General features: G+C 51.6%; 1 protein-coding gene across 10 annotated transcripts in view; it reads left to right on the top strand.

Moving 5' to 3' along the window:
* PCGF3 (polycomb group ring finger 3) overlaps positions 1-25,953 on the top strand; it is a 67,261-nt gene that overhangs the window by 8,786 nt on the left and 32,522 nt on the right. For 3 of the 10 annotated variants that reach the window (XM_070264090.1, XM_023638571.2, XM_023638572.2), the window contains 4 exons: positions 12,066-12,106; positions 12,432-12,581; positions 18,828-18,945; positions 20,476-20,572. In XM_070264090.1, coding sequence (XP_070120191.1) covers positions 18,837-18,945; positions 20,476-20,572 — 206 coding nt within the window. In that variant the 5' untranslated portion in view covers positions 12,066-12,106; positions 12,432-12,581; positions 18,828-18,836. Of the gene's footprint in view, positions 1-2,192; positions 3,884-3,915; positions 5,199-7,793; positions 11,062-12,065; positions 12,107-12,431; positions 12,582-18,827; positions 18,946-20,475; positions 20,573-25,953 lie in introns of those variants that run through there. The other 7 variants (XM_023638575.2, XM_070264093.1, XM_070264089.1 and 4 more) reach the window with 6 other exon arrangements.

Genomic DNA, 25,953 nt, shown 5'->3' with positions numbered 1-25,953 from the left:
ATTCTGCCTACCATAGTCTGCCCTCTGGCCTCCCAAAATTTATATTCCCCGCAAATGCAAACACACTTGTTCCTCCCTTCCAGGTCTCCCCAGACCCTCATCCGTCGTAGCATCAGCTCAGAGTCCTGAGTTTTGTCCCTGGGTCCTCTGATGGGTGTGATCCACTCACTGCAGCTCCTGGGCACCTGTGAACCTGGGGAGACTGGTTGCTCTCCCAGCACCCCAGGGCTGCAAGACAGATGAAGGACAGCAGGTGTAGCTGTTCTGGTTCACAAGGGGCAGGGGAGGTAACAGGCCTGGGTCAGTGCAGTTCACCTGCATTAGGGGATTCCCCAGCCACGTCTTGGAGGGGGTGTCAAGCTCGGGGTGACACACTGGCTGTCAGCTTTGCCCTCTGGGCTGTTGGTTCCACCTTGAGTCTGCCTTTTTCATGAATGGGGGCGTGTGTCTCTGGCCGAGCAGCTTCATTAGCTGGCCCCCTTCTGGTAGAACTTGGGGTCCAACAGCCCCCTTCACTGCAGGTGCTTCATGCTTCTCCAAGGCTGAACCTGCGTTGACAGCCGATGTGATGCTGTGAATAGAATCTCTTATACAGCTGAGTTTGAATCTTGCCTTCTCTTTTCCATACATTGCCTGACCATACTGTCTCCTGTTGTGAATTCCCAAGGGTCAAGTCTGAACCCCGTGCTCTCCTGGGCCCTCCATCCTCGTCCCCCTGTCTCATCTGGTTGCCTCGTTCTCCGGGCTGGCCGGCTGCACAGTGGTCGTGCTGGGCTTACTGGCTCCCTCTCCCCATCTGTTGGGTGCCTGCTGCTCCTGCCCCTCCCTCTGCTGGGCCACCTCCCCCTCTAGGTCACAGTCCAGACAGCTGTTGGAACCGGCTTTCCCTGGTCACTGTCAGAAGCCCCTCCACTCGTCCTCTTCTTTTTTTTTTTTTTGAGGAAGATTAGCCCTGAGCTAACTGCTGCCAATCCTCCTCTTTTTGCTGAGGAAGACTGGCCCTGAGCTAACATCCATGCTCATCTTCCTCTACTTTATATGCGGGACGCCCACCACAGCATGGCTTGATGAGCGGTGCCGTGTCGGCACCTGGGATCCGAACCAGCGAACCCCAGGCTGCAGAAGTGGAACGTGTCCACTTAACCGCTGCACCACCGGGCCGGCCCCAACTCGTCCTCTTCTTGATCTGCTTTCTTCAATGCATTCGTCAGTCTTTGCTGATGAGTTTGTCCTTCATCACCAGTGGGAACGGGAGCTCCATGGGCACGTGACAACCTCTGGTAACATGTGAGCACACTTGCTGGCACACAAAGGTGCGCTGGAGGCATTTGTGAAGTGGGCACACTTCCTGAGACCTGGAGATGCTGTGGCTTCTGTTCATACTTGGTTATAGTTTGGCTGGATATAGAATTCTACGTTCAAGTCATTTTTCCTCAGAGCTTTGAAAGAATTGCTCCTTTGACTTGTAGAGTCCAGTGTTTCTGATGAAAGGTCTGGTGCCCCGGGTCCCCACTCTGTTGTGGGGTCTCCTGCCCCAGAACCCTTAGGGTCCTCTCTTGTACCCTTGGTGTCTGGAGATTCCGATCCATGGTCAAATGTGGGTCATTTTCACTCACTGTGCTCGGCACTGGGGCCCTTCCAGTCTGATGATTCTTCCAGCTGGGGAAATACTCGAATTATTTTTTTCCAAAAAATGAAATATTGCCCACAAACGAGCATAGAGATTGATACAACGAGCACCTTGTACCAGGCAAGAAATGAAATAGTAAAGTATACTTGAAAGCTCCTTCTCTGTTTTCTGTTTTTTCTGAAGCACCTGTTAGTTGGCTGTCAGATCTTTTCTCTCATATTTCCTGTGTTTTTCTACTCTTTAGGAAGATTTTCTCAACTTTATCATATGGCCCTTCCATTGAATTTTTAATACTGCCAGTCATATGGCTGACACTGTAGTGTAGGGAGATGGGTGGTAACAAAATCGTAAGTAAATGATAAGTCCCAGGGTGATGGCTTTTAGTCCTGGTGTGTGTGTATGTGTGTACATGTGTGCATGCGTGCATATGTGTGCACATAATTTTAAACAAGGTGGTCTCTGAAGGCTGAGGAGGCGACATTTGAGAAAAAGCTTGATGGAGGTGAGGGAGGAGCCATGTGGCCTTCTAAGAGAGAATGTTCCAGCCAAAAGTACAGTAAGTTGAAGAGCCACAGGCAGAAGTGCACCTAAGATGTTCTAGAACTAGCAGGTTGTCCGCCGTGCCCGTAATGGAGCGAGGGAGATGGCTTGGGGCCTCCTGGGCCACTGGAATACTTTGGCTTTCCCCGAGCCTTCGGAGGATGTTGCACCACGGAGCCATCTGCTCAGGCTCGTGTTTTCACGGGATCCCTGGGAGCTGTGTTAGAGGTAAGTGGGGCCCAGTGTAGCAGGAGCCCCATTGCAGGTAAGCAGGGCCCGGTGTGGCGGGAGCCCCATTGCGGGTAAGCGGGGCCCGGTGTGGCGGGAGCCCTGTTGCGGGTAAGCGGGGCCCGGTGTGGCGGGAGCCCCGTTGCAGGTAAGCAGGGCCCGGTGTGGTGGGAGCGAGTGGTGCTGCTTGGCCAGCACAGTAGAGGGGTGTAGGTGGGAGGGGTATAGTCGACCCGACTGTGTATAGATGGGTGAGCGGTGAGCGAGAAGCAGGGATGACACCAGGCACTTGGGCTGCTGGTCACTGAGGTGAGGAAAGAGCCAGTGTGGGTGGGAAGCTCAGATTAAACTTGGAGCTGTGGAAATGCCTGGCCATCCAAGTGGAGTGTGGATAGTTGGAGTCTCGTTTTGGGTTCAGGGCATGTTGAGCTGGAGGAATACGAATGTACACGTGGAGGTGGGCAGCTGCTGAGATGAGACTGGAAGTGAGTGTTGGCATGCTCTGGGCCATGTGGACTTTGCCTGCGAGCGGTCTGGTTGTGGTAGATGTCACTGATGTGGACCATGATGCTGCGCGAGAAGTGCCTGGGGTCCCACCATGGTGACTGTGTCTCAGGTCTCTAAGTTACACCCAAATATTTGTACAAATACGTAATTTAGGAAATGAAAATTGGGAATCAGCTCAACCATGGAGACGGCCATCGGTCTTTGCCATATCAGTGAGTGGGTGTTTCTTTGCTCAGTCAACAAGTACTAACATCACATTGTGTGCTCCTCGGACACCCGATGATGGAGGAGGAATGGCTCTGGGTGTAGGGCCACATGGTCAGCAACTGAGCTAGACAGTGGGCTGTGGTGTCCCTGGGTTGGGGTGAGACCCTGAGCAGAGGTGGGGAGGTGAGGACGAGGCAGGAGGGCCTCTGAGCACTGCGCTCTACGTAGCTGGGCAGTGAGCAGGGAGCACCCCATGGCCCTCCCTGGAGCTAAGACCAGTGTGACCTGGGGGTGGGTAGCTGGGAGATGAAGCCCAGCCCATGGGCCAGAGCAGGCAGGAGTGGGTTGCTGGGGGCATCAGGGCCCAGTCAGCGGAGGAGGTAGTGCAGGGATCCTCACTGCCTTGTGAGTCCTGAACCCTTTTGAGAATCTAAAGTCAAAGCATGTTATGCTATTTCATCATTATTATTACTTATTTTTAGAGCTTTCATGGAGATATACAGCCGTATAGAAATACACTTAAAGTTTCCTTTTCTCTTATAGTCTTGACCTGGTTTCAGTATCCCAGCAGGAGCGTTTGTGATATGGTTCTGTTTATCTTGACAAGGTTGTGACCAGTCCTTGGCATTTGGCCGTGAGCAGAGCCCTGGCGGGTCTGTCTTTCCTCCAGGCTCGCTCACAGATGTGGCGATACTGGCAGAGTGCATTTGCTCAGCAGCTCTCCGAACCCCACCATGTGCCAGGCGCCACTGTAGGTGCTGGCCTTCCCTGGTGAGCGGGCCCAGACAGTGGTCAGCAGGTCTGAGAGTGAGTTGGCAGGTGCTGAGTGCCACAGGGAGGAGCCGGGGGCCGGGGGCAGGGCTGTGTGGTCAGCTGGGCCGTAGAGGAAAGACCACAGTGGACCAGACAGAAAAGCAGGGCTCTTCTTGCAGTGGGTGCCAGGGACTCAGAAGTGACCCAGCTCCTCCAGTCAGTCAGCGGGAGAGAAGGAGAAGCCAATCAGATGGGCAGAGAGGTGGGCACATGGGATGTGGAGGCGGCTTCCCCCGGCCTGATTCAAGGAGGAGTGCTCAGGAACATACATGTCCAAGATCGCAGCAGACTGGTTTGTGACAAGAGGGCACTGGGCAAGGGGCAGAGTTCAGCAGTTTGGTGACTTCTGTGTGAAAATAAATGAGAACAGGTGTTTCAGAGTGTTGCATGAAGGCAGAAGTGTCTATGGTGGATTCAACAGGGTTTACTTGCTGAGCACTGGGCCTGAGGTGGGTGCTCTGCTGGACAGGGTCTCCAGTGATGAGGACTCAGCCTCCACCCTGCTGGGGGTAGGCTGGGCACAACACACTGAAGATAATGACGGCACGGAGGACAGGACCGCAGCCGGCTTCAGGCCAGGGGTTGGGGTGGCCTGTCCAGGAGGCTCAGGGTCTTTTTGATGGCTGCCCAGGAGCCGGACCCCCACCCTGAGGATAGAGAGCCAGGCTGGTGGGGAACGGCACACACAGAGCTGAGAGGTGGGCAGTGCCAAGGGCAGTGGAGACGATGTGGGCAAGCACTGATGTGGACGAGCCCTGACGTGGAGAGGTGCTGATGGGGATGAGCCCAGACCAGATGGACACCAATGTGGACAGGGCTGGAGCATGGAGAGGGGCATGGCTCCCTGGGCGTCAGGGCCGCTTCAGAGATCTCACTTAGGAGGGACAGGTCTGATTTGCTTCTCTGTGTGTTGCTCAGACTTGACCGTGGAGAATCAGTGGCGAGAGTGGGCATGGGGAGGCCTGTCCTGGATGGATCCGCTGTCCAGACAGGAGACATGGCATTGTCCAGGGACTAGCCATGCACACGGAAGGCCGACGGAGGACGTGGCTTGGAGGAGGAAGAAGGGAGGGAGGAGTGCCCCTGTGGGGCAGCTGGAGCTTGGACTTGGCCAGGGGTGGGAAGCAGGTGGGCATTTTCTTAAAAAGTTGTCATATAACCATTGTGGGTGTTTACTCCAGAGCATCTGCCCACGCAAAGACATGGCCACAGATGTCACAGCAGCCTTATTGCTAACAGCCCCAAAGGAAACAACCCAGATGTCCATCTACTGGTGAGTGGCCAGCAAAGTTACAGTGGACACTGCTCAGAATAAAAAGAATGAGCTAGTCGTACATCTAACAACATGGGCAAATCTCAAAACAGTTACATGAGTGCCAGGAGCACATACTGTGTGATCCCATATACACAACATCCAGAAAACACGAATTCAGTGCAGTCAGCCGGGCCAGATGAGGGGGGGCAGAGGTCCTTTCTCGATGGTGGTAGTCGTTCCCAGGGTGAATGTCAGAGCTTACCAAGTTGTCCCTTTAAAATATGTGCAGTTTATTATTTGTCAAATGTCCTCAGTAAAGCAGTTTAATAAAGGCTACAGGATGTTATGAACAATTTTGTGCCAGTAAATTTGATGACCATTTTCTAGAAAAACACAACTTAGCAAAACTAATTCTGAAATAAGTAGGAAACTAAGATGCTTGTAAGATATGGTTGACAAAAGAAAGCAGGACTCCCAGTGGCTTGCCTGGTGGGGCAGGTACAAGTTCTTTCTCCTGGGGGGGGGGTGGGTTCCAGGGCAGCGGCGCCCGCACCTGAGGCAGGCGGACTGAGGAGGGTTCAGGCTGCAGGGAGCCGAGCAGGAGAGTGGGGCCCAGCCTCAGGAGGGCACTTCTAGGAGGGCCCGCAGGTCACAGAGCCAGCTCTGTGTGCTTGTCTCTGGGGAAGGACGCACGCCACGCCGTGGTGACACAGACAGCTGTGGCCGGAATCTGAGACCCGGAACAGTGGAGCCCAGTTGCCGTGTGTGTCGATGTGGGAAGATGCCAGGGTGGTTCATTAGTTACGAGAACTGTGTTGCAGAGCAGCATGTGTGATCCGAGGACGGTGTCTTAGTAAAAACGAGGGGGTGTGTGTGTGTGTTGGAAGCATTTAAGGGTCTTCCCACAGAGGGAGCACACCATCACGCTAAGAACAGCAGTTAGCTTTGGGTGATCAGGATTGTAGAAGTTTTTCCTTAATATCATTCTTTACTTTCCAAATTGTGTTTAATAAATGTGTGTATTACTCTCACACTGCAAAACAAACCCACTGTACTTGTGTAAAGGACAGTAATGGATGATGTAGGTGTAACACGGGGGTGGAGGGGTAGGGAAGTACCCACTGAACAGAGCTTGCAGGAGCCAGAGTGGGGAGCACTCCAGGCGGTGAGTGCATGGTGGAGTGGCCTGTGTAGAACTTTGGCCCAGGAGAACTGTTGGTGGCCAAGGAGGCTGTTTGTGGCTGGTCTGTTTGTGGCTGTTGTGGAGGTGAGTGGGCAGGAAAGCAGGGCCTCTTCACACAGGTGCGAGGGCCCCTGGGGTCTCAGCTGTGCCTGCAAGGTGTGGTGGAGTGACACTCACCCATGCCCTTCCGGAAGACTCTGGCGTGCGTGCAGAGCAGTTGCCGGGGCCGGTCTCTGTGGAGGGCTGCATCTCATCCCTGCGGGGGCCACAGGGGGAGATGCAGGGCCAGATCTGAGGGGCTGCGGGGGACCTTGGAGATTGGTGATGTTGGCAACGTCCTCGTCGCTGGGGTCTTGTCGGGAGCCGTCTTGTAGAGTGGGGGATGGAGGATGGGCGGAGGAGCATGGAAGGGTCATGGGGGTCCTGTCTGGCTGGCTAGTGGTGGTTCATCTTCAGTGAGAGGAGGGAGGCTCTCAAGCAAGAACAGCTTGCTGGAAAGGCCAGAGCCCTGTGAGGAGTGGGGTCCAGAGCGGGGCTCATCAGCCCAGGCACACAGAGAATCGGGGTGTGTAAGCTCCCAGGGAAGAGGGCACAGGGCCCCCTGGAAAGTGGGTGCTGTGTAAGTGCAGGGCCCCTGGGAAACATGGGCACCGGCAGTGCCCCGGTCACTCTTCACGAAGTGAAGGGTTGGGCAGGCTGCACAGAAGATCCACAGAGCGGAGACCCCAGGGGCCAGCGGGAAGTGGGTGTGTGGCAGGCTCCAGGATCTGAGAGCGATGCCAGGAGAGCACGGGGCAAGGGGTGAGGAGAGGGATTTGGTCAGGGTGCGGTTTAGAGCCTAACATCCCAGGTGTGGAGCATGTGTGCTGGAGACAGGCTGGAAGCACTCTCATGCTCACCACTACAGTGTATTTCAGCAAAAGGACCCAGCAGAAACAGCAGAGGACAAGACGTGCGACGAGGTCTAGGAACTGGGCACAGCTTCCGCAATTCTTTTGATTCCCAACCTCGGCTCGTCAGCAGGGACGGGACGCTCCCTGCACCCAGGGTTTGTCAGGGGCTGGTCACGGTGGCTCCCCTGCTTGTCGCGCTCCAGATTCCAGAAGGAAAGCAGCCTCCCACATAACCACGCTGTACGTTGTTGGCACATGTTTGGGCCCAGCGGGCCGCTCTCAGCATTTGATGCAGGGAACTATCCCCAGCCAGGTTCTCACGAACCAGCTGAGGGCCAACCTTGCTGGCCTCTTGCAGGACGAATCTCAGTTGTTGGCCAGGCAGGAGGGGGATTCAGTCCTTCGGCCACACTGGCCGCCATGCTGGGCTGCATGGAGGGATGGCTGGTGTCTAGGGTGATGGGGCCAGAGAGTGGAGCCCCCGTGCCTCTGGTCTGACTTGGGGAATGGACTGCTAAGCTGTGCAAGGTCTGGAACTGTCTAAAATGTTCCATTATTTTTTAGTTTTATATTCTTTATTAGAAATTCTTCTTTCAGTGTTGATAAAACCGAAATTTTTGTTTATACATGTACATAGTTACGTACAGTGAAAAATCACCCTGGACAGTTTGGCAGCCGTTCTGTGGCGCTGAGTCACTTTGGTTAGCTTTGAAACTTGAGTGGCTGTGTCAGGACAGACACGGATCTGACACAGGTGGTAATTTTCATTGTGGCTACCAGGTGACCACCAGAAAGCTTCCACTATTGTAGGCCGCATAAGAGTATATCTGTGCAGTTTATTTTAGTAAGGACAGCATCTTATCAAAATTCAGCTTCAGTTGCTTTCAGCTTTGAGGCTGCATCAGATGTAGGACTGAGCGAGGCCTTCGTTCTCATCGGTGCAGGACCAAGTTCCATTTATGGTACATTTATTTTCCAATTTTAAAATTTCACTTAAATTTCTGCAAATTAGGAAATTATGATAAATTAAGACTTGGTGAGAAGGTGTCAGTGCACCTTGGGAGCGTAAATGTCAGGTCGGGAAGAGAGTCCCCTCCCCGAGGCTGCGTCAAAGGTGGAACCTCCACTCTGACTGGCCAGCATGCCTGTCCACCCGCGTCTGTGCCCAGACAGGAGGACAAGGGTTGGGGGTGCTGCGACTGCCGGGGTCATCAGTGACCGGGCGCTCTTCCCTCAGCACGAGGTCAGGGTGGAGCTGCATTTGCCTGCTCCTCACAAGCGTTTCTCCATGTGAACGTGTCACTCACTCCTGTCAGTGGATACGTGGGGTGTGTCCTGTTTGGGGCTGTTTGAAGCAGCATGCTAGAAACACTCACCTGTGTGTGCAAGAATTTCTGTAGGGCGTGCACCTGGGCATGGAATTGCACAGTGGACGGTACGTCCAGCAGTCGCCAGGTGATGCCAAACTGCTTGCTGAGGAGGTTGGACTTCCCTCGCACCCCTACTCCGTGTGGCTGGGCTTAATTTTTGCCAGTACAAGGGGCCTTCATTTGCATTTCCCAGGTTACTAAAGAAGTTGAACGTTTTAAAATATGCTTATTTGAGTTTTCTCTTTGGTGAAGTACCTGTTATTTTTATCATCTGGAGCAGGGGTTGGCAGACTTTTTCTGTAAAGGACCAGACAGCAAATAACTTAGCTTTGTGGGCCACATGGTGTCAAAACGCCTCACTTCCAAAGCAGTCACAGTCGACACAGGTGAGCAGCTGCCTGGCCCACTCAAATGGCTCACAGAGTGGGCTGGCCGTGCCCCGTCTGGACCAGAGTCTCGGGCTGGGTGTTGTCTCCCACCCTGGCTGTCCACCTCGTGTCTCGCGATAATCCAGCACGCTGAGTGGTCCTTAAGGAAGTGGATCTTGTGGGTCCCCCCATGTGTGGCTGATGCTTCTTGCTGTGTCTTATCTTTTCCTCACTGAGGTCATGACACTGTCTCCCTGGCATCTTCTCAAGGGCTAAAGTTGTGCCTTTCACTTTTGGTCTCCATCCACCTGGAACTGATTATTTGGGGTGAAGATAGGGGAGATGCCTGCTACAAGGTAGGAGTTTGGTTTTTTTTTCCCCCACAGTTTCACCGCTAGCAGTGATGTTCATTGTAGGGTTTTGCTTTTAAAGGACACTTTCTGTGGAAGTACAGTCCACACACGCTGAAGTTTGCCAGTTTTATGGTACAGTTGGTGTCTTGGCGAGTCTGTCTAGTCATGTGACCATGCCCCAGTCCTGACCCAGAGCCCTCCTGTCCCCTCAGACTTCCCTCGGGTGCCTCATGGCCAGTCCCTGCCGCTGGCCCAGCCTGTGGGCACCCCGAGCTGCCCCTTCTAGAACTGTGTCAGGAGACACTCTCTGCACAGTCTCTGTCTGCTTCTGTCCTCGGAGCACGGAACTCCGTCTGTCTGCTTCAGTCGCTGAGAAGCACCCACTGCGTGGACGGGCCCCCTCCGTCTCCTGGCACTTGTTGGTGGGTGCTACTTCCACTGTGGGTGTTAGGAGTAAGCATTCAGGCGTCGACCTCTGAGGGGGTGTTTGCATCAGTGTCTCTTTTAAGTAGAGAACTTTCAGTAGGTTAAAGACATTTCCTTCTATTCTTAGTTGGCTAAGGGTTTTCTTTCCAATCGTGAATGGATAATGAATTTTGTCCAATGATTTCTGTGCATCTTCAGGAAGATCTGATCATTCTTCTCGTTTTACCTTTTGTCATATGTCACATTTATTCCTTACGTTAAGCCCTCTTATATTCCAGGAATAAACCTGGTTTGTCCACCACCCTTCTCCTTTTTTTTTTTGTTAAAGATTTTGTTTTTCCCTTTTCTCCCAAAGCCCCCTGGTACCTAGTTGTGTATTTTTAGTTGTGGGTCCTTCTAGTTGTGGCATGTGGAATGCCGCCTTAGCGTGACCTGATGAGTGGTGCCATGTCCACGCCCAGGACTCAAACTGGTGAAACCCTGGGCCGCCGCAGCAGAGTGCCAACTTGACTACTCGGCTATGGGGCCGGCCCCAACCCTTCTTCTTTTCATGCCCTGCTGGGTGTGGTGACTCATGTGTTCACGTTGTTACACTCGTGTCCACCGGTGAGCGTGGTCTGTGATGTCCCCCCAGCTCTGGCCTGGTGTGTGTGTTCTGTGCGCTTCCTGGAACCAGGGACCCGGAGTGGGCTCGTGTGAGGTGGGGTGGCCCTTGAGCTTTGGTAGGACCATCTCGAGATTCCGGGCCTGTGGTTTGCTTGGATGACTGAGTCGGTTCTTAGTGTTAGAGAACTTTCTGGGTTTTCTCTTTGTACTTGCCTCATTTCTGGGGAGTTATTTTTCTGAGAATTTATCAATTTTATATAAATATTCAACTTTAATGCCATAAAGTTGTTCATAATGTCTATTACTGCTCACATGTCATCTTCTCAATGAAATATTCACTGACAACCTGTTTTCCCCGCCGGCCCTGCCCTTGTCCCCTCCTCACACGCTAGACGGCTGGCCCGTGTGCGCGTTTATGGTGGTTGCTCTCCATTCGTCGTTAGAACGCTGCTCTCGGGGTTTGGGTCTCGTTGTTTACTGACGTCTAAGAACTCACGTTAGGAGTCTGTAGCCGTGTAACTAGCCACAGTCTACACTAAGTGAAATTAAAGACCCTGAAGGATTCCCGAGTCATACTTGCCAGATTGCGCCAAGGGCTCAGCGGCCACCTGTGGACTGTCTGCTTCATCACGGAAGGTTCTGGACTAGAGCCCTGCTTCATTCTCTTCCTCTTTGTTCTCTTGTAAGTGCCTCAGACATGCTTGTTATTCTTCCTAAATAACTCACTCCCTCCCTCCCTTCCCTTTTTCCTTTTTCTGTAGAAGTTAATTGAGCTTCAAAGAGTAGTTAATAAAAACTGCAGTTTTGGAAAAGCTTGATGAGCAGACATGACATAATTGGATATGATGTGCGCCTCAGGAAGTACTTACAGGCCCGTTGTTCCCGGAGGTGTTTAACCACTGTTGCTGCCCCAAGGTGTTCGCGCGGCGCTTGGGGCCCTGGCACTCTCCCCAGTTTGGCTGCAGCTTCACATCCCCCTCCAGGAGGGAGCAGGCTAGCAAGCTCGGCCTGCCCGTTCCCACCTGAAGGGCGGGAGAGGAGGGCTTCAAGCAGGGACAGGCAAGCAGGGAGGCCCATCGAGGTCCTGAGCAGACTCAGGCTGAGTCTTGCACGTGGCACGGGGGTCACTAGCCCTACCACCCTGAGACCCGTAGGCTGGGAAACAGACCCACTGCTGGACACCTTGGAGCTCTGAGTGACTCCTCTCCCAGAGCAGAAGCCTGAGTCTCGCAGAGGCCTCTGTGCCTCCCCGGTTCACCCTGTCCTGTCTGCTGCCCCATGGCTAGCCTTCTGCTCTCCTTCTCCCCTCACCCCTCACCCATGCTCACCACCACCCCTCACCTGCACTCCCACTTAGCCCCTCACCTATGCTCCCACCTCACCCCTCACCTGCGCTCACCCCTCAGCACGCTCACCCCTTACCTGTGTTCACACGTACTCCTCATCTCTGCTCACCCCTCACCTGGGCTAGCCCCTTGCCCTTCACCTGTGCGCACCTGGCTCCTGCCTAGTGAGGCCCTGAGGCCCCACATGAGCCTCACACAGGCCACCTCCCTAGTCCCCAACATAAATACTGTGCTTGTGTGGTCATCTGTCTCCCACCAGAGCTCCGTGTTCTTGTTTCCTCTGTGGCGCCATGTGGATGGCACGTGTGGGTGACACCTCCCCTGTCTTGTGTCTCCACAGGTTTCAAAATGTAGCTGAGGTTTCCACGCCGCCATGTACAGGTAAATGCAGTGTAAAGGTTTTTTTCTTTTTTCAGTGCATGTGAATTGGTTAAATTTACTTTGAATTATGCTTTGTGAATATATTGTAGCTATAGAAGAAGTCAATTCCTTATAACTCCTTTGAAATGCAGTCTCTGATGGCTCTGGAGCAGATTAGGGCACAATTATTTATATATATTTAGGTTTTCTCTTGATTATTTCTAATTGACTCTGCTGTTCACTACATGGGACTCATCTAAAAATTCTAGTAAGACCTAATTACAGGACTGTGTGCATCACGCATAAATGATGTGAAGTGGAATAACTGGTGCTGTTTCTGTGCTAGAAGATGGACAGAGAGCAGTGGCAGAAGGGAGGCGCAAAAGTGCAAGGCCAGCGTGCGGAGTGAAGCCACCAACCCAGAGAAGAGCCTCCACACAGTAGCTTGAAGCGCTGATGCAAAGGCTGAAGGGGGAGCAGAAGACACCAAGAGGAGGTGAGTGACCGGGGCGTCTCGGTAGCCACGACGTGGGGGGTCACAGGGTTTGCACAGCTGTGTTCACTGTCACCGCCGAAGGTTCCTGGTGCTCCTGGTCCTCTGTCTGCTTCCTGTGAAGCGTCTGTGAGACAGACTGGGGAGGAGGGCGCCTCGGGCTTTGCTGGCAGTTGCAGTTTGCAGAGGGCTCAGGACAGAAAGCCTGTCCGGTGTCCAGTGCCAATGTCCAGTGCTGTGCAGGGCTACTGAGCACAGGAGCCCCAGGGATACGACTCTGCCACAGTGTTGGTGACAGTGGGCACTTGTCCTTCCTGCGTACCCCTCCTCATGTGCCTGAGGACAGGAGGGTGGCTGGCCATGGGGGTCCAGTGTTGAGGTCCTAGCATGGGCAGAACTGGCAGTCTGGGCCAGGGGGACAGGCCAGTCTTGTCTCCAAATATGAGTGGTCAATGGACTGAGGCCCCCTTTTCTAGGCAGGTCTGGGCCAGCCCACAGCCAGGCACTGTGCTCCGGCAGCCTGTCTCTCCGTCTTTCCTTGTCTTTTATGACCCTAATGGTGTTGAAAAGTGACCTGCCTCACAGGGCTTGTCTGGTGTTTCCTGGGAGTGAGACTGGGTGTGCCCTTTTGGCGGGAGTCCTTTGCAGTGTGATGCCAGGAGGCATACATGTTGTCCTTCTGGTCCCTGCCTGGGTGTCACCTGGTCGCTCAGTAAGTGATGTCTGAGAGGTTTCTCTACCCTGAGGTCCACTCTCCCTTTGTGGCTGAGACGTGTCTGGTTGGGGGACACTCTGAGACTTTATGAATCTTCTCTTCCTCAGCTGAGTCTCAGTGCTCTTTAGCATTCGTTGATGATTCTGAGTAAATCTCCCTGCAGGTCTTGTCGTGGATAATGGTTTTCTACCTGGAGCGTTCCTGCCACGTTTGTCAGCTCACGTTCTTCTGTAAGGAAGAGTGTTTCTTGTTTGTCTGTCTGTCTTGGTGTGGACTCGTGGGCTTTGGTGTTATCTGCTGATTATAATATGATTCCATCTATTAGCCTGATGACAGTCACTAAGTATCATGATGCTCTACTTGTCCGTGGTGGGGCCAGTGGAGCTTCTTTGAGCTGGTGCCAGGTCCACTCTGCTTCTGAGCACAGTGGGCCCTCCAGGTTCTGTTTGTTGCCCAGCCCTGGGTCAGCCCCTTTTCCAGGCACCCCTGCTTGCTCATGGACAGTGGTGTGTACACCAGATCCTGGGGCTACCAAGGAGCAGGCGCTCCCAGCAGACAGAGCTGAGAAAAGGGTGTCAGTCCACACTCACATGCACATACACATCTATGTCTATAGACCTACCTACCCACTAAACATGAGTTCACACTGACACTGATGCCAGCAAAGGAGACTCAGACCCTGCTCATGAGGAAGGAGACGCAAATGCTGATTCCTGCAAAGGAGACGCAGACCCTGATTCACGCAAGGGAGACAGACCCCACACAGGAGACACAGCCCCTGATTCCCACTAAGGAGATGCAGGCCTTGATTCCCGCAGAGGAGACGCAGACCCTGATTCCCACACATGAGACGCAGACCCTGATTCTCACAAGGGAGACGCAGACCCTGATTCCCACACATGAGACGCAGACCCTGATTCCCACAGAGGAGACGCAGACCCTGATTCCCACAGGGGAGACGCAGGCCCTGATTCCTGCAGAGGAGACGCAGACCCTGGTTCCCATAGAGGAGACGCGGGCCCTGATTCCCACAGAGGAGACGCAGACCCTGATTCCCATAGAGGAGACGCAGGCCCTGATTCCCACAGAGCAGACGCGGGCCCTGATTCCCACAGAGGAGACGCGGGCCCTGATTCCCGCAGAGGAGACGCAGACCCTGATTCCCACAGAGGAGACGCGGGCCCTGATTCCCGCAGAGGAGACGCAGACCCTGATTCCCACAGAGGAGACGCAGACCCTGATTCCCATAGAGGAGACGCGGGCCCTGATTCCCACAGGGGAGACGCAGGCCCTGATTCCTGCAGAGGAGACGCAGGCCCTGATTCCCATGAGGAGACGCGGGCCCTGATTCCCACAGGGGAGACGCAGGCCCTGATTCCCACAGAGGAGACGCAGGCCCTGATTCTCACAAGGGAGACGCAGACCCTGATTGCCGCAGAGGAGACGCGGGCCCTGATTCCCACAGGGGAGACGCAGACCCTGATTGCCGCAGAGGAGACGCAGACCCTGATTCCCACAGAGGAGACGCGGGCCCTGATTCCCACAGAGGAGACGCGGGCCCTGATTCCCACAGGGGAGACGCAGACCCTGATTGCCGCAGAGGAGACGCAGACCCTGATTCCCGCAGAGGAGACGCGGGCCCTGATTCCCACAGGGGAGACGCAGACCCTGATTGCCGCAGAGGAGACGCAGACCCTGATTCCCACAGAGGAGACGCGGGCCCTGATTCCCACAGGGGAGACGCAGACCCTGATTGCCGCAGAGGAGACGCAGACCCTGATTCCCGCAGAGGAGACGCGGGCCCTGATTCCCGCTGAGGGGCCAGATGCCTGTCTGTGCCAGTGAGCTTTTAGAGTTTGTTTTGGCTGTAGTTTTGGTTTGGTGATTCAGTTATTTCGTGGTTGGGAAGACGTTTTATTGCTGAGTGTCTTACTATGTGATAAGCATACTTGCACGTTGCTGAGCACATCCTCAAATTCTTAGTGGCCAGTGTGTAAACAGCTGCTCAGTAGAGGACTGAGGACACAGCTGCAGCCCTTGGTGAGGGCCAGCGAGTGGACATCATACCCTGGGCTTCAGCAGCTCACAGGAGGATGTTTCCAAGTTGCTGCTCTCAGGTTTTCTGCTCTGCTCTGCTTGGGAATGATTCTAGGGTTTCTCTTCTCTTAGGTTATCTCCTTTAATTTCCTGCTCCATAAGGCGATGCCGGGCCCTTCTTTGCTGAGATAGATCCCAGAAGGTCAGAGTTACCTGGCTGGGCACCTCAGCGCAAGCACTTTGTGAAGATGTGCAGACCCACGTGGGCTCAGGGCTTGTGCGGCTTTGTTACCTGAGATTGTTCCCTGTGGAGTTAGCTAGCTGGCCCCTTTGGCCTAAGGAGCCTGTTAGAATGTTCCACCGAGTTCCATTTCATCTTTCCTAAAATACTAGTGACAGCAGTGACCCCCCCCCCCGCATAGACACACTTCGCTGCGAGGGAGGTGGGAGGGGTCATCTCTGACGGGGACCATGTGGCAGCTCACGCCTGCTGTTAAGGGGAGGAGGAGAGATTTGGGTGAGCAGCCAGCAGTGTCTGCTTCGTATCTTACTTCCTACGAGAACTTGGGAGTGTTTTGCTGGTTTGGAGGTGCACTTCGCTTTTGCACATGAGTTTAGTCTGGTGGTCTTGACGAATGCATTAGTTCGCTCTGATAGTTCCTTGATTCTGATGGGTTTCAGTGTGGGTGACGATTTGGTCTCCTGATTGCCCCTCCCCTCCAGGTCCTGCGCTTCCTCGTCTGCCGTGAAGCCCTGGCCGGCCCCAACCCCATGCTGCGGTGGCAGGCACGGCTGGCGTTCTTGCCCTTGTACCTCTTCCAGATGGAAGTGCTGAAGTCCTCCGAGTGGGTTGCTTTCCCTTGTTTCAGTAGCCCTGAATAGTGAGTGTCCTTGCCCGCCGCCTGTGAGCCGTATTCACTGTGGCCCCTATCTGGCTGGCCATCTCTGCCCACACTTGCTGTGCGGCCAGCCACCTTGGGTGACGCCGTCGGCCCCTTTCTGCCTTGGACTCTGGCGTCCTGGAGAGTCTGTTTCCGGTCTTGGTGCCACTTCTGTCGGAAGGCCTGCTTTGAGAGCCTTCCCCTGGTGGGTGTTCATGGGAGGCCTGGTTTCTGTGGCGTGTGTGCTGGTTTCCTGCTGCTCCTGCAACCGATGACCACGGACTTCATGGCTAAAGCCACATAAATGCGTTATCAGACGTTCTGAGGGTCAGACTCCAAAATGGGCCTCACAGGGCTGAAGTTGAGGTGTTGGCAGGGCCGGCTCCTTCTGGAGGGTTAGGATAGGAGCCATCACTTCTCTTTTCTGGTTTGAGGCAGTTTCGCCAGAAGCATCTTTGCCACATTTTCACCGTGTAACTAATTGACTGCATGCAGTTTTGCCACAAAAGATGAAATAACTGATTGAGGGTTTTGTCATTGTCGTTTCATTTCTCCATTGATGAAGTTCTCGCAGTTACTCCCATCTTAATATGATGTGAATCTTGGCCCTCACAGTGGTCTGTGTGGTGACAGGTGGATATGGCGGTGCTGGTGGTCTGAAATCGGTACATTTCTTCCAGTCAGTGACATCATTGATGACTTTGTCCGGCTGCCAGATGACAAGGATCTGCCCTAAGACTTGGTTTCTTGTTTGAAGCACACTCCATTGGAGAAAGCGGGCCCAGGGCCTCCTCTTTGAGGGTGCAGAGTTGAACCCACGTTTTCTGTAGAACAGAGACAAGTGCTACTAGGTACAATCCACGCGTACAAATAAAATCAGTTCCTTGTACAGTGTTGCCGTGGGTCTGCATATCCACGTTTTAAATGTATCCCAGTATTTTGTATTTTGCTACGGAGTCTTTTTTTGTGCCTCATTTTTCATGTTTCAGTCTGTACTTTTTAGTTAATGTCCCTCTTTTGTTTTTCGTGATTTTCTCTTTTATGGCAAAACAGGCTTACTGCCAGTTATTTATGCAGCAAAATGCTTGCAGCAAAACCCCTGGACATGGTCTTTTCCATCTTCTAGGGGCGCCCACATCCTTGGCTCGTGACCTCACCTTCAGGCCAGCAGTGCATCTCCCTTCTCTCGCTGGCTCTGACCCTCCTGCCTGCCCCTTATAGAGACCCGATGATGACAGGGTAATCCGGGTACTCCGGGACCATCTCCTATCTCAGGGACCTTTTGCCATGTGAGGTGACACAGGTTTTGAGGTCGGCTGTGGACATCTTCAGGAGCTGTCTTTCCTCCGGGCACAGCATTGTATTAGGCTCAGGAGATGCGACGACAAAACCCTGAGCTTGTGGAGCCTGGGTTCTAGTAGGAGAGGCAGTTAAAGCTGCATCAGTTCTGAAAGAGACAGAGCAGGAGCAGGCAGCCCCGCCCAGAGGCGGAGACAGTGTGTGGCATCCTGGTGCAGACGTTTGGACTTTGACAGTGCCGTGCTGTGTGCTCACCAGCGTCCCATAGGATAAGAGAGAGGGTAATGGAGGCCTTGGTGCTCCCATGCCTCCCCATCGGAGCCAGGAGCTCTGTGTGCCTCCAGTTCTGGCCTGAGCTTTGCTGGGCCAAGAGGCTACTGAGGCTCGGGGTGGGCAGGGTCCTGGGGGGCTGCTTGGATTTCCCTTGAACAGGGCAGAGGGGAGGGGAGCGGGGTCTGGAGCCTCTGCCGGTTGAATAATAATGTCTCTTCACCAGTGCTTGGTGGTGGTTTTCTGTGTTTTGCCATTTTAAACAATTTCAGTGAACGTCTTTTGAACTTGCCTGGTTGTTAAGATAAATTTCTAGAAATGGAACTGCTTGTGTTCAGTGTGGCACATGGTGGCTGGCAGCCCCCTGGCTGCCCACTTCCTCAGGCCTTGTTGGTACTGGAGCTGGACTTCCCCATCTTTTCCGATGTCAGAACGACGCCTGCTTTGGTCTGCGAGTCTTGGAGTATCCGTGGGTTGAGCACCATTATGTATCTTATCAGCCATCCATTTCTCCTTGTTGAGGCTTCGTCAGGGACTTTGTTCCTGGTTCAGGTTCGCCTAGGGCCACTGGGGCCTTCAGGGAGCCAGTGGACCTCACCTGCTCACCTGTGGGCACTCCTCTCGGCAGCTTCATGGAGGAGCCAGAAACTCCAGCAGACCCCTTAGCTTCCTGCCCCAGACCCAGCGCGGCCATCACCCCTGCTGCCAGGTCTGCGTTCCAGGCCTGCCTTCTCCCCCTGGCCTCTCCTCCTCCAGCTTTATACACCTCCCTCACCAGCTCGCCTCTGCTCAGTCCTGAGCAGGAGGAGAGGGTCGGGTGGCTCAGAACGGGGACAGTGCCATGGGTGGTTAAGGGGCAGCAGCAGCATGTCGAGCTCACAGAGTACGTGGCTTGGACCTGGCCTGGGTGTGGTGCCAGCCTCCACCCTCACGGTGAGCTCTCCTGTGGCAGGGATATACTATAACTGATTTTTGCTGAATCTGAACCTTTGATGAAACACATCAGAGTATTTCAAATGTTAATTAATGTGTGTTTTTCTCTTGTAGAAGCCAAAGATGTTGACCAGAAAGATTAAACTCTGGGACATAAATGCCCACATCACCTGCCGCCTGTGCAGTGGATATCTCATCGACGCGACCACGGTGACCGAGTGTCTGCACACGTGTATGTGTGGGATGTTCTAGAATGTGGCCTTTGACAGCTGTGTGTGTGTATGTGGTGACCGAGTGTGCATGCGTGTATGTGCAGGATGTTCTAGAACGTGACCTCTGACAGCTCTGTGTGTGTGGTGACCGAGTGTCTACATACGTTTACGTTCAGGATGTTCTAGAACGTGACCTCTGACAGCTCTGTGTGTGTGGTGACCGAGTGTGCATACGTGTATGTGCAGGATATTCCGAACGTGACCTCTGACAGTTTTTGATCATGTGCTCTTTTGCCAAAAACTGTTAGCTGAAGCACAGAGCAGGACACCGGGACAGGAATAAAGATCATCTTGAAGATCGGAAAGATCATTTCAAGTTAAAAATACCGTGGGTGACTTCAGTAGAGATATCATTTAAGAAAGCTGAATACAGGAAAAACTTAGTTATTTCTATATAAGAGCTAAACTGGTGACTGTGGTATGACAGAATATTCATTTCTAGTTGGCAAAAATGCTTCTTTTTAAAATTTCTGAATGAATTTCTTACACTTTTTAGACAGGAATCTGGTGGTCTGCTCCTCAAGGCTGATAAGCCTGTGTTTTGATTTCTAGAAGGCTCCTAGCTTGTGTTAGAGTTGAACTTTTTTCTTTTTTAAGCACCACCTCAATCTACAGGGAGATAGCATTGTTTGCCTTGGCACTTAGTTATCGTGTGAGGATGGTGGAGAATGCCAGTGAGAAGTGTGCCTGTTGATTGCTGAGGAGCACATTCTTTAGATGGGATCTTTAAAGTAAAATGATTACCTCTAACACAAATGATTTTTTTTTTTTTTTTTGAGGAAGATTAGCTCTGAGCTAACATCTGCTGACAATCCCCCTCATTTTGCTGAGCAAGGCTGGCCCTGAGCTAGCAACTGTGCCCATCTTCCTCTACTTTATATGTGGGATGCCTACCATAGCATGGCTTGCCAAGCAGTGCCGTGTCCACACCCGGGATCTGAACCGGTGAACCCCAGGCCACCGAAGCAGAATGTGCGCACTTAACCGCTGCACCACTGGGCCGACCTCTAACACAAATGATTTTTTATCTCTGTTTTTCACTTTAGAAAATAAAATATTTGCCAATTTTGATAGAACTTTTATTTTAAAGTTAATTGTATTTTTAGATTTCAGCGGACATACTTCTATGTTATTTTCATTGAATTTTATTTGATTTTGTTGCACAAAGAAAATTTTGTGATCCTTTAGGCTAACTTATAAAAACTTTAACTCTTGGCTCCTGTGGTGACATTTGGACGAGACACTGAAAGTGTGTCCTGCTGATTTCTCAGCTCTTGACCTCCAGACAGCTTCTCCTTGCTTAGGTTTCTCTTCCCTTATTCCTGAGCCTCAAGGCGATCAGTGAGGCAGTTGCCTGAGCAGTTGTCTGTTGTTTTCTTGAGCACCCACAGGGTGGGTGTCTGCTGCGGCCTGGATGTGTGCTGAGCCTGACGGATGTCAGCACCTTGATTCTGGGGTGGTTTTCTGACATGAATGTGCTTTGCCAACAGTCTGTCGGAGTTGCCTGGTCAAGTATCTGGAGGAGAATAACACCTGCCCAACATGTAGGATTGTCATCCACCAGAGCCACCCGCTGCAGTACATCGGGTAAGTGCGTCCACACCAGTCCCCAGCGTCATATCTGTGGTCCTCGACTTTGTCAGTGGCTTGTCTGGGCTGAGGGCCCCCATGACCACACGCAGTGGCCCTGCCCCCCACATCAGACAGGAGTGCCAGGCTGTTCCTGCCTGTTCCAGCAGTATTTGCTCACATTGAACCGCTTGAGAAACCTCAGGACCCAGGTGGATTGTACTAGTTTTACACTGAAGTGACTACAGTTTCCTCTGAAGGCAGCCCCTGGAGCTGCCTTTCTGCCCAGGAATGAATGGGCCGGGGCACTGTTGCTCCTTGCCTGTGGCATGAATCTTGCTCCCCGTGGCCAGGGCTCTCCTGCCCTGTGCTGCCTGCTTGGGTCTCATGGAGACTGGACCCCCTCCAAGGCTGTGCCATTTCTGAGGGAGGGTCAGGAGGAATTGACACAGCCCTGACCTGGGGGTCAGGCCAAGGAAGGCAGGAGGTGCTGGCATGCGGCTCTTAGGCCGATTTATGTGACTTCCAGATTTGGGGCCATTCTAAAGGAAGTGAAGTGCTCCCCACATCACATGAGAGGAGCAGAGTGGGTCTGCAGACAAGTTTTGAAGGAAGAGAGGCATATTTGTGTGTTCACTCCTTAAAGTGTGAAATAGATTGTGCACACAGAAGAGTTTAAAAATATGTGAACATTATGGGATACAGCAAAAGCTGAATTAAGAAGGAAATTCGTTGCAATACAGGCACACCTTAACAAACAAGAAAAATCCCAAATAAGCAATCTCAAATTACCCCTAACTGAATTAGAGAAAGAAGAAAAAACAAAGCCAAAGTCAGCAGAAGGAGAGAAATAATAAAAATCAGAGTAGAAATAAATGCTATTGAAACAAAAAAGGCAATAGAAAGGATCAATGAAACAAAGAGCTGGTTCTTTGAGAAGATAAACAAAATTGACAAACCCCTAGCCAGGCTTACAAAGAAAAGAAGAGAGAATGCTCAAATAAACAAAATCAGAAATGAAAGAGGATAAATAAAAACAGACTCCACAGAAATACAATGGATTATAAGAGAATACTATGAAAAACTGTATGCAAACAAAATGGATAACCTAGAGGAAATGGATAAATTCTTGGACTCCTACAATCTCCCAAAGCTTAGTCAAGAAGCAGACAATTTGAACAGACCAATCACAAGGAAAGAGATTGAAACAGCAATCAAAAGCATCCCAAAGAATAAAACCCCAGGACCAGATGGCTTTCCTGGGGAATTCTACCAAACTTTGAGAGAGGATTTACTACCTATCCTTTTCAAGCCATTCCAAAAAATTAGGGAGGATGGAACACTTCCTAACCCATTCCACAAGGCCAACATCACACTAATGCCAAAGCCTGACAAGGACAGCACAAAAAAGGGGAACTACAGGCCAATATCACTGATGAACATAGATGCAAAAATTCTAAACAAAATTTTGGCAACCAGAATTCAGCAATTCATCAAAAGGACCATACATCGTGATCAAGTGGGATTCATATCAGGGACAGAGGGATAGTTCAACATCCGCAAATCAATCAACGTGATACACCACATCAACAAACTGAGGAATAAAAACCACATGATCATCTCAATAGATGCAGAGAAAGCCCTTGACAAGATCCAACAGCCATTTATGATAAAAACTCTGAACAAATGGGGATAGAAGGAAATTATCTTAACATAATAAAGGCCATATATGACAAACCCACAGCCAACATCATACTCAGTGGGCAAAAACTGAGTGCCGTCCCCCTGAGAACAGGAATGAGACAAGGATGCCCTCTATCACCACTCTTATTTAGCATAGTACTGGAGGTTTTGGCCAGAGCAATTAGGCAAGAGAAAGGAATAGAAGGAATCCAAATAGGGAGGGAAGAAGTGAAACTCTTGCTGTTTGCAGACGACATGATCTTATATGTAGAAAATCCCAAAGAATCCATCAGAAAACTTTTAGAAATAATCAACAACTACAGCAAAGTTGCAGGGTATAAAATCAACTTACATAAATCAGTAGCATTTCTATACTCTAATAATGAACTAACAGAAAGAGAACTCAAGAACACAATACCATCACAATCACAACAAATAGAATAAAATACCTTGGGGTGAATTTAACTAAGGAAGTGAAAGACTTATACAATGAAAACTACTAGGCTTTCCTGAAAGAAATGGATGACGACATAAAGAGATGGAAAGACATTCCATGCACATGGATTGGAAGAATATAGTTACAATATCCATACTACCTAAAGCAATCTACAGATTCAATGCAATCCCAATCAGAATCCCAATGACATTCTTTACAGAAATAGAACAAAGAATCCTAAAATTCATATGGGGCAACAAAAGACCCCGAATTGCTAAAGCAATCCTGAGAAAAAAGAACAAAGCTGGAGGCATCACAGTCCCTGACTTCAAAACATGCTACAAAGCCACAGTAATCAAAACAGCATGGTACTGGTACAAAAACAGATGCACAGATCAATGGAACAGAATTGAAAGCCCAGAAATAAAACCACGCATCTGTGGACAGCTAATCTTTGACAAAGGAGCTGAGGGCATACAATGGAGAAAAGAAAGTCTTTTCAACCGATGGTGCTGGGAAAACTGGAAAGCCACATGTAAAAGAATGAAAATTGACCATTCTTTTTCACCATTCACAAAAATAAACTCTAAATGGATCAAAGACCTAAAGGTAAGACCTGAAACTGTAAGGCTTCTAGAGGAAAATGTAGGCAGTACACTCTTTGACATCGGTATTAAAAGGATCTTTTTGGACACCATGTCTTCTCGGACAAGAGAAACAATAGAAAGAATAAACAAATGGGACTTCATCAGACTAAAGAGCTTCTTCAAGGCAAGGGAAAACAGGATTGAAACAAAAAAACAACCCAGTAATTAGGAAAAAATATTTGCAAGTCATTTATCCAACAAAAGGTTAATCTCCATAATATATAAAGAACTCACACAACTCAACAACAAAAAAATCAAGCAACCCGATCAAAAAATGGGCAAGAGACATGAACAGACATTTCTCCAAAGAAGATATACAGATGGCCAATAGGCACATGAAAAGATGTTCATAATCACTGATCAGCAGGGAAATGCAAATGCAAATCAAAACTACACTAAGATATCACCTTACACCCATTAGAATGGCAAAAATAACCAAAACAAAAAGTAACAAATGTTGGACAGGCTGTGGAGAAAAAGGAACCCTCATACACTGCTGGTGGGAATGCAAACTAGTGCAGCCACTATGGAAAACAGTATGGAGATTCCTCAAAAAATTAAGAATAGAACTACCATATGATCCAGCTATTCCACTACTGAGTATCTATCCAGAGAACTTGACGTCAGCAATTTAGAGAGACTCATATACCCCAATGTTCATTGCAGCATTATTTACAATAGCCAAGACATGAAAGCAACCTTAGTGCCCATCAACAGATCATTGGATAAAGAAGATGTGGTATATATGTGCAATGGAATACTACTCAGCCGTAAAAAAGAATAAAATCGTCCCATTTACAACAACATGGATGGACCTTAAGGGAATTATGTTAAGTGAAATAAGCCAGGTAGAGAAGGACAATCTCTATGACTTCACTCATATGAGGAATTTAAAAATGCAGACAAAGAGAACAGATTAGTGGCTACCAGGGGAAAGGGGGGATGGGGGGTAGTTACAAAGGGTAAAGGGGTGCACCTACAACACGACTGACAAACAATAATGTACAGCTGAAATTTCACAAGATTGTAACCTATCATTACCTCAATAAAAATTAACTTTAAAAAAAAATGCATGAGCAGCTTAAAGCACCTCGAAGAGAAACAGCTCTGGTCAGGAAGTGGAAACCACCAGGCCCAGGAGCCCCTCCCCTCAGGGCAGTCTTCTCTGCGTTTGCAGCCCTCTGGCCCAGACGACACGGCTGGGCCTCCCCATTCTCCGCTTTCTACAGTGGGTTCTGCCAGCTGGGTTCCTGGGTGCCTTGCCCGTGACTCGGCCAGTTGTCTGGACAAGTCTCTGTGAGTGTGGAGCCGCGGCCCACAGCGTCCCCGGGAGGAGGCCCACTGTCCATCATGCTGTGTTGCAGGTGAATGTTAGGGGCTGTCCAGTGTGGGCTCCCCTGCACGGGCTTCTCCCCTCGGCCTTTGCCGGAAGCAGAGTGTCAGGGTGGAGACACGTGCATTCCTGAGCCCTCCTGGGGTAGGGACAGTGTGTTCTCCCACCCTCATGGCCGGGGGGCCCTTGCACTGCATTCTCACCTGGACTTGAATGGCCAGGTGTTAGCTTTTGCCCCGTGGTGGCCCTGGAGGGTGTCTTGTCCCGTCACCCTGGTTATCATTGAGCCCAGGCCTCTTCCCAAATGTTACCCGGCCATTCAGGCTTCTGGGAGGTGGCTGTTCACATGTTACGTCATTTTTCTACTGAGTTCTTTGTTTTATTCTGCTCTGAAGAAATACTTTACGTATTCTGGGTACTAATTGTTGGCCAGAGCTGGGGGGCTTTCCCGGTGTGAACCACTAAGGGCAGGTGGTGGTAAGGGGTGTCATGCTGGTGGGGGAAGCTGTGGAGGCTGCTCCCCTTCTCTCCCTGCGCTGGCTCTGGGACAGGCAGGGCTGTCTGGAGCGCTGAATCCCTTTGAGCCGTGTGAGACGCTGTCAGCACAGGCCTGGCCTAGCTTGCTAGCACAGAGAGAAAGGAGGCCTGCGGAGTGGAGCCGCCAGGTGCACGGGCCTCAGTAGTCTGCAGCTTGGGTCAGGAGGGGCAGACCCCGCCTTTTCCTTGTGCAGTGACCAGGGCCAGAGAGGCAGAGGCACCAGAGCTGGGTGGAGATGCTTAGCCCTGAGGCCTGCTCTGGGCCCCAGGCCTCCAGGGCTGCTCTTTCCCAGTGATCCTGTCCCTTACTCCTTGCTTTCAGGCTCTGCCTGGAACTGCACTGGCCAGGGTGGTCCTTTTACCCATCCTGGCACCAACTCTGAGGTTGACTCAGATCCTTGTTCCTGACACAGCCATACCTGCCACGGCCTCCCGTTGATTCTGCTGCCCCTAGACCACAAGGTTGCCTCAGGGGACCGGCCTCTAGCTTCGGGCTGGGACAGAGTGAGAGGGCCATCAGGCGGGGCAGAGCAGTGGGGCCTGGTTCAGGACTCAGGAGGTGGGATGGTGCCGAGCAGGACTGGCCGCGTACGGATGCCAGACCGAGCCTGCAGGATCTGGTAGATCGGTGAGGCAGCTCTGCACTTCCCAGGCGTCATCTTATAGCCTAGGGTTTTTCCCATGTGGGCCTGGTGGAGAACATGGAACAGGGAAAGAAGTGAGAGGGTCTGTGGCCTGCAGCTTGGAGTGTAAACGTGAAAGC

This window comes from Equus caballus, chromosome 3, assembly GCF_041296265.1.
Source record: "Equus caballus isolate H_3958 breed thoroughbred chromosome 3, TB-T2T, whole genome shotgun sequence".
NCBI lineage: Eukaryota > Metazoa > Chordata > Mammalia > Perissodactyla > Equidae > Equus > Equus caballus.
Note: the sequence above shows the minus strand (reverse complement) of the source record. Positions and strands in the feature narration are given on the sequence as shown.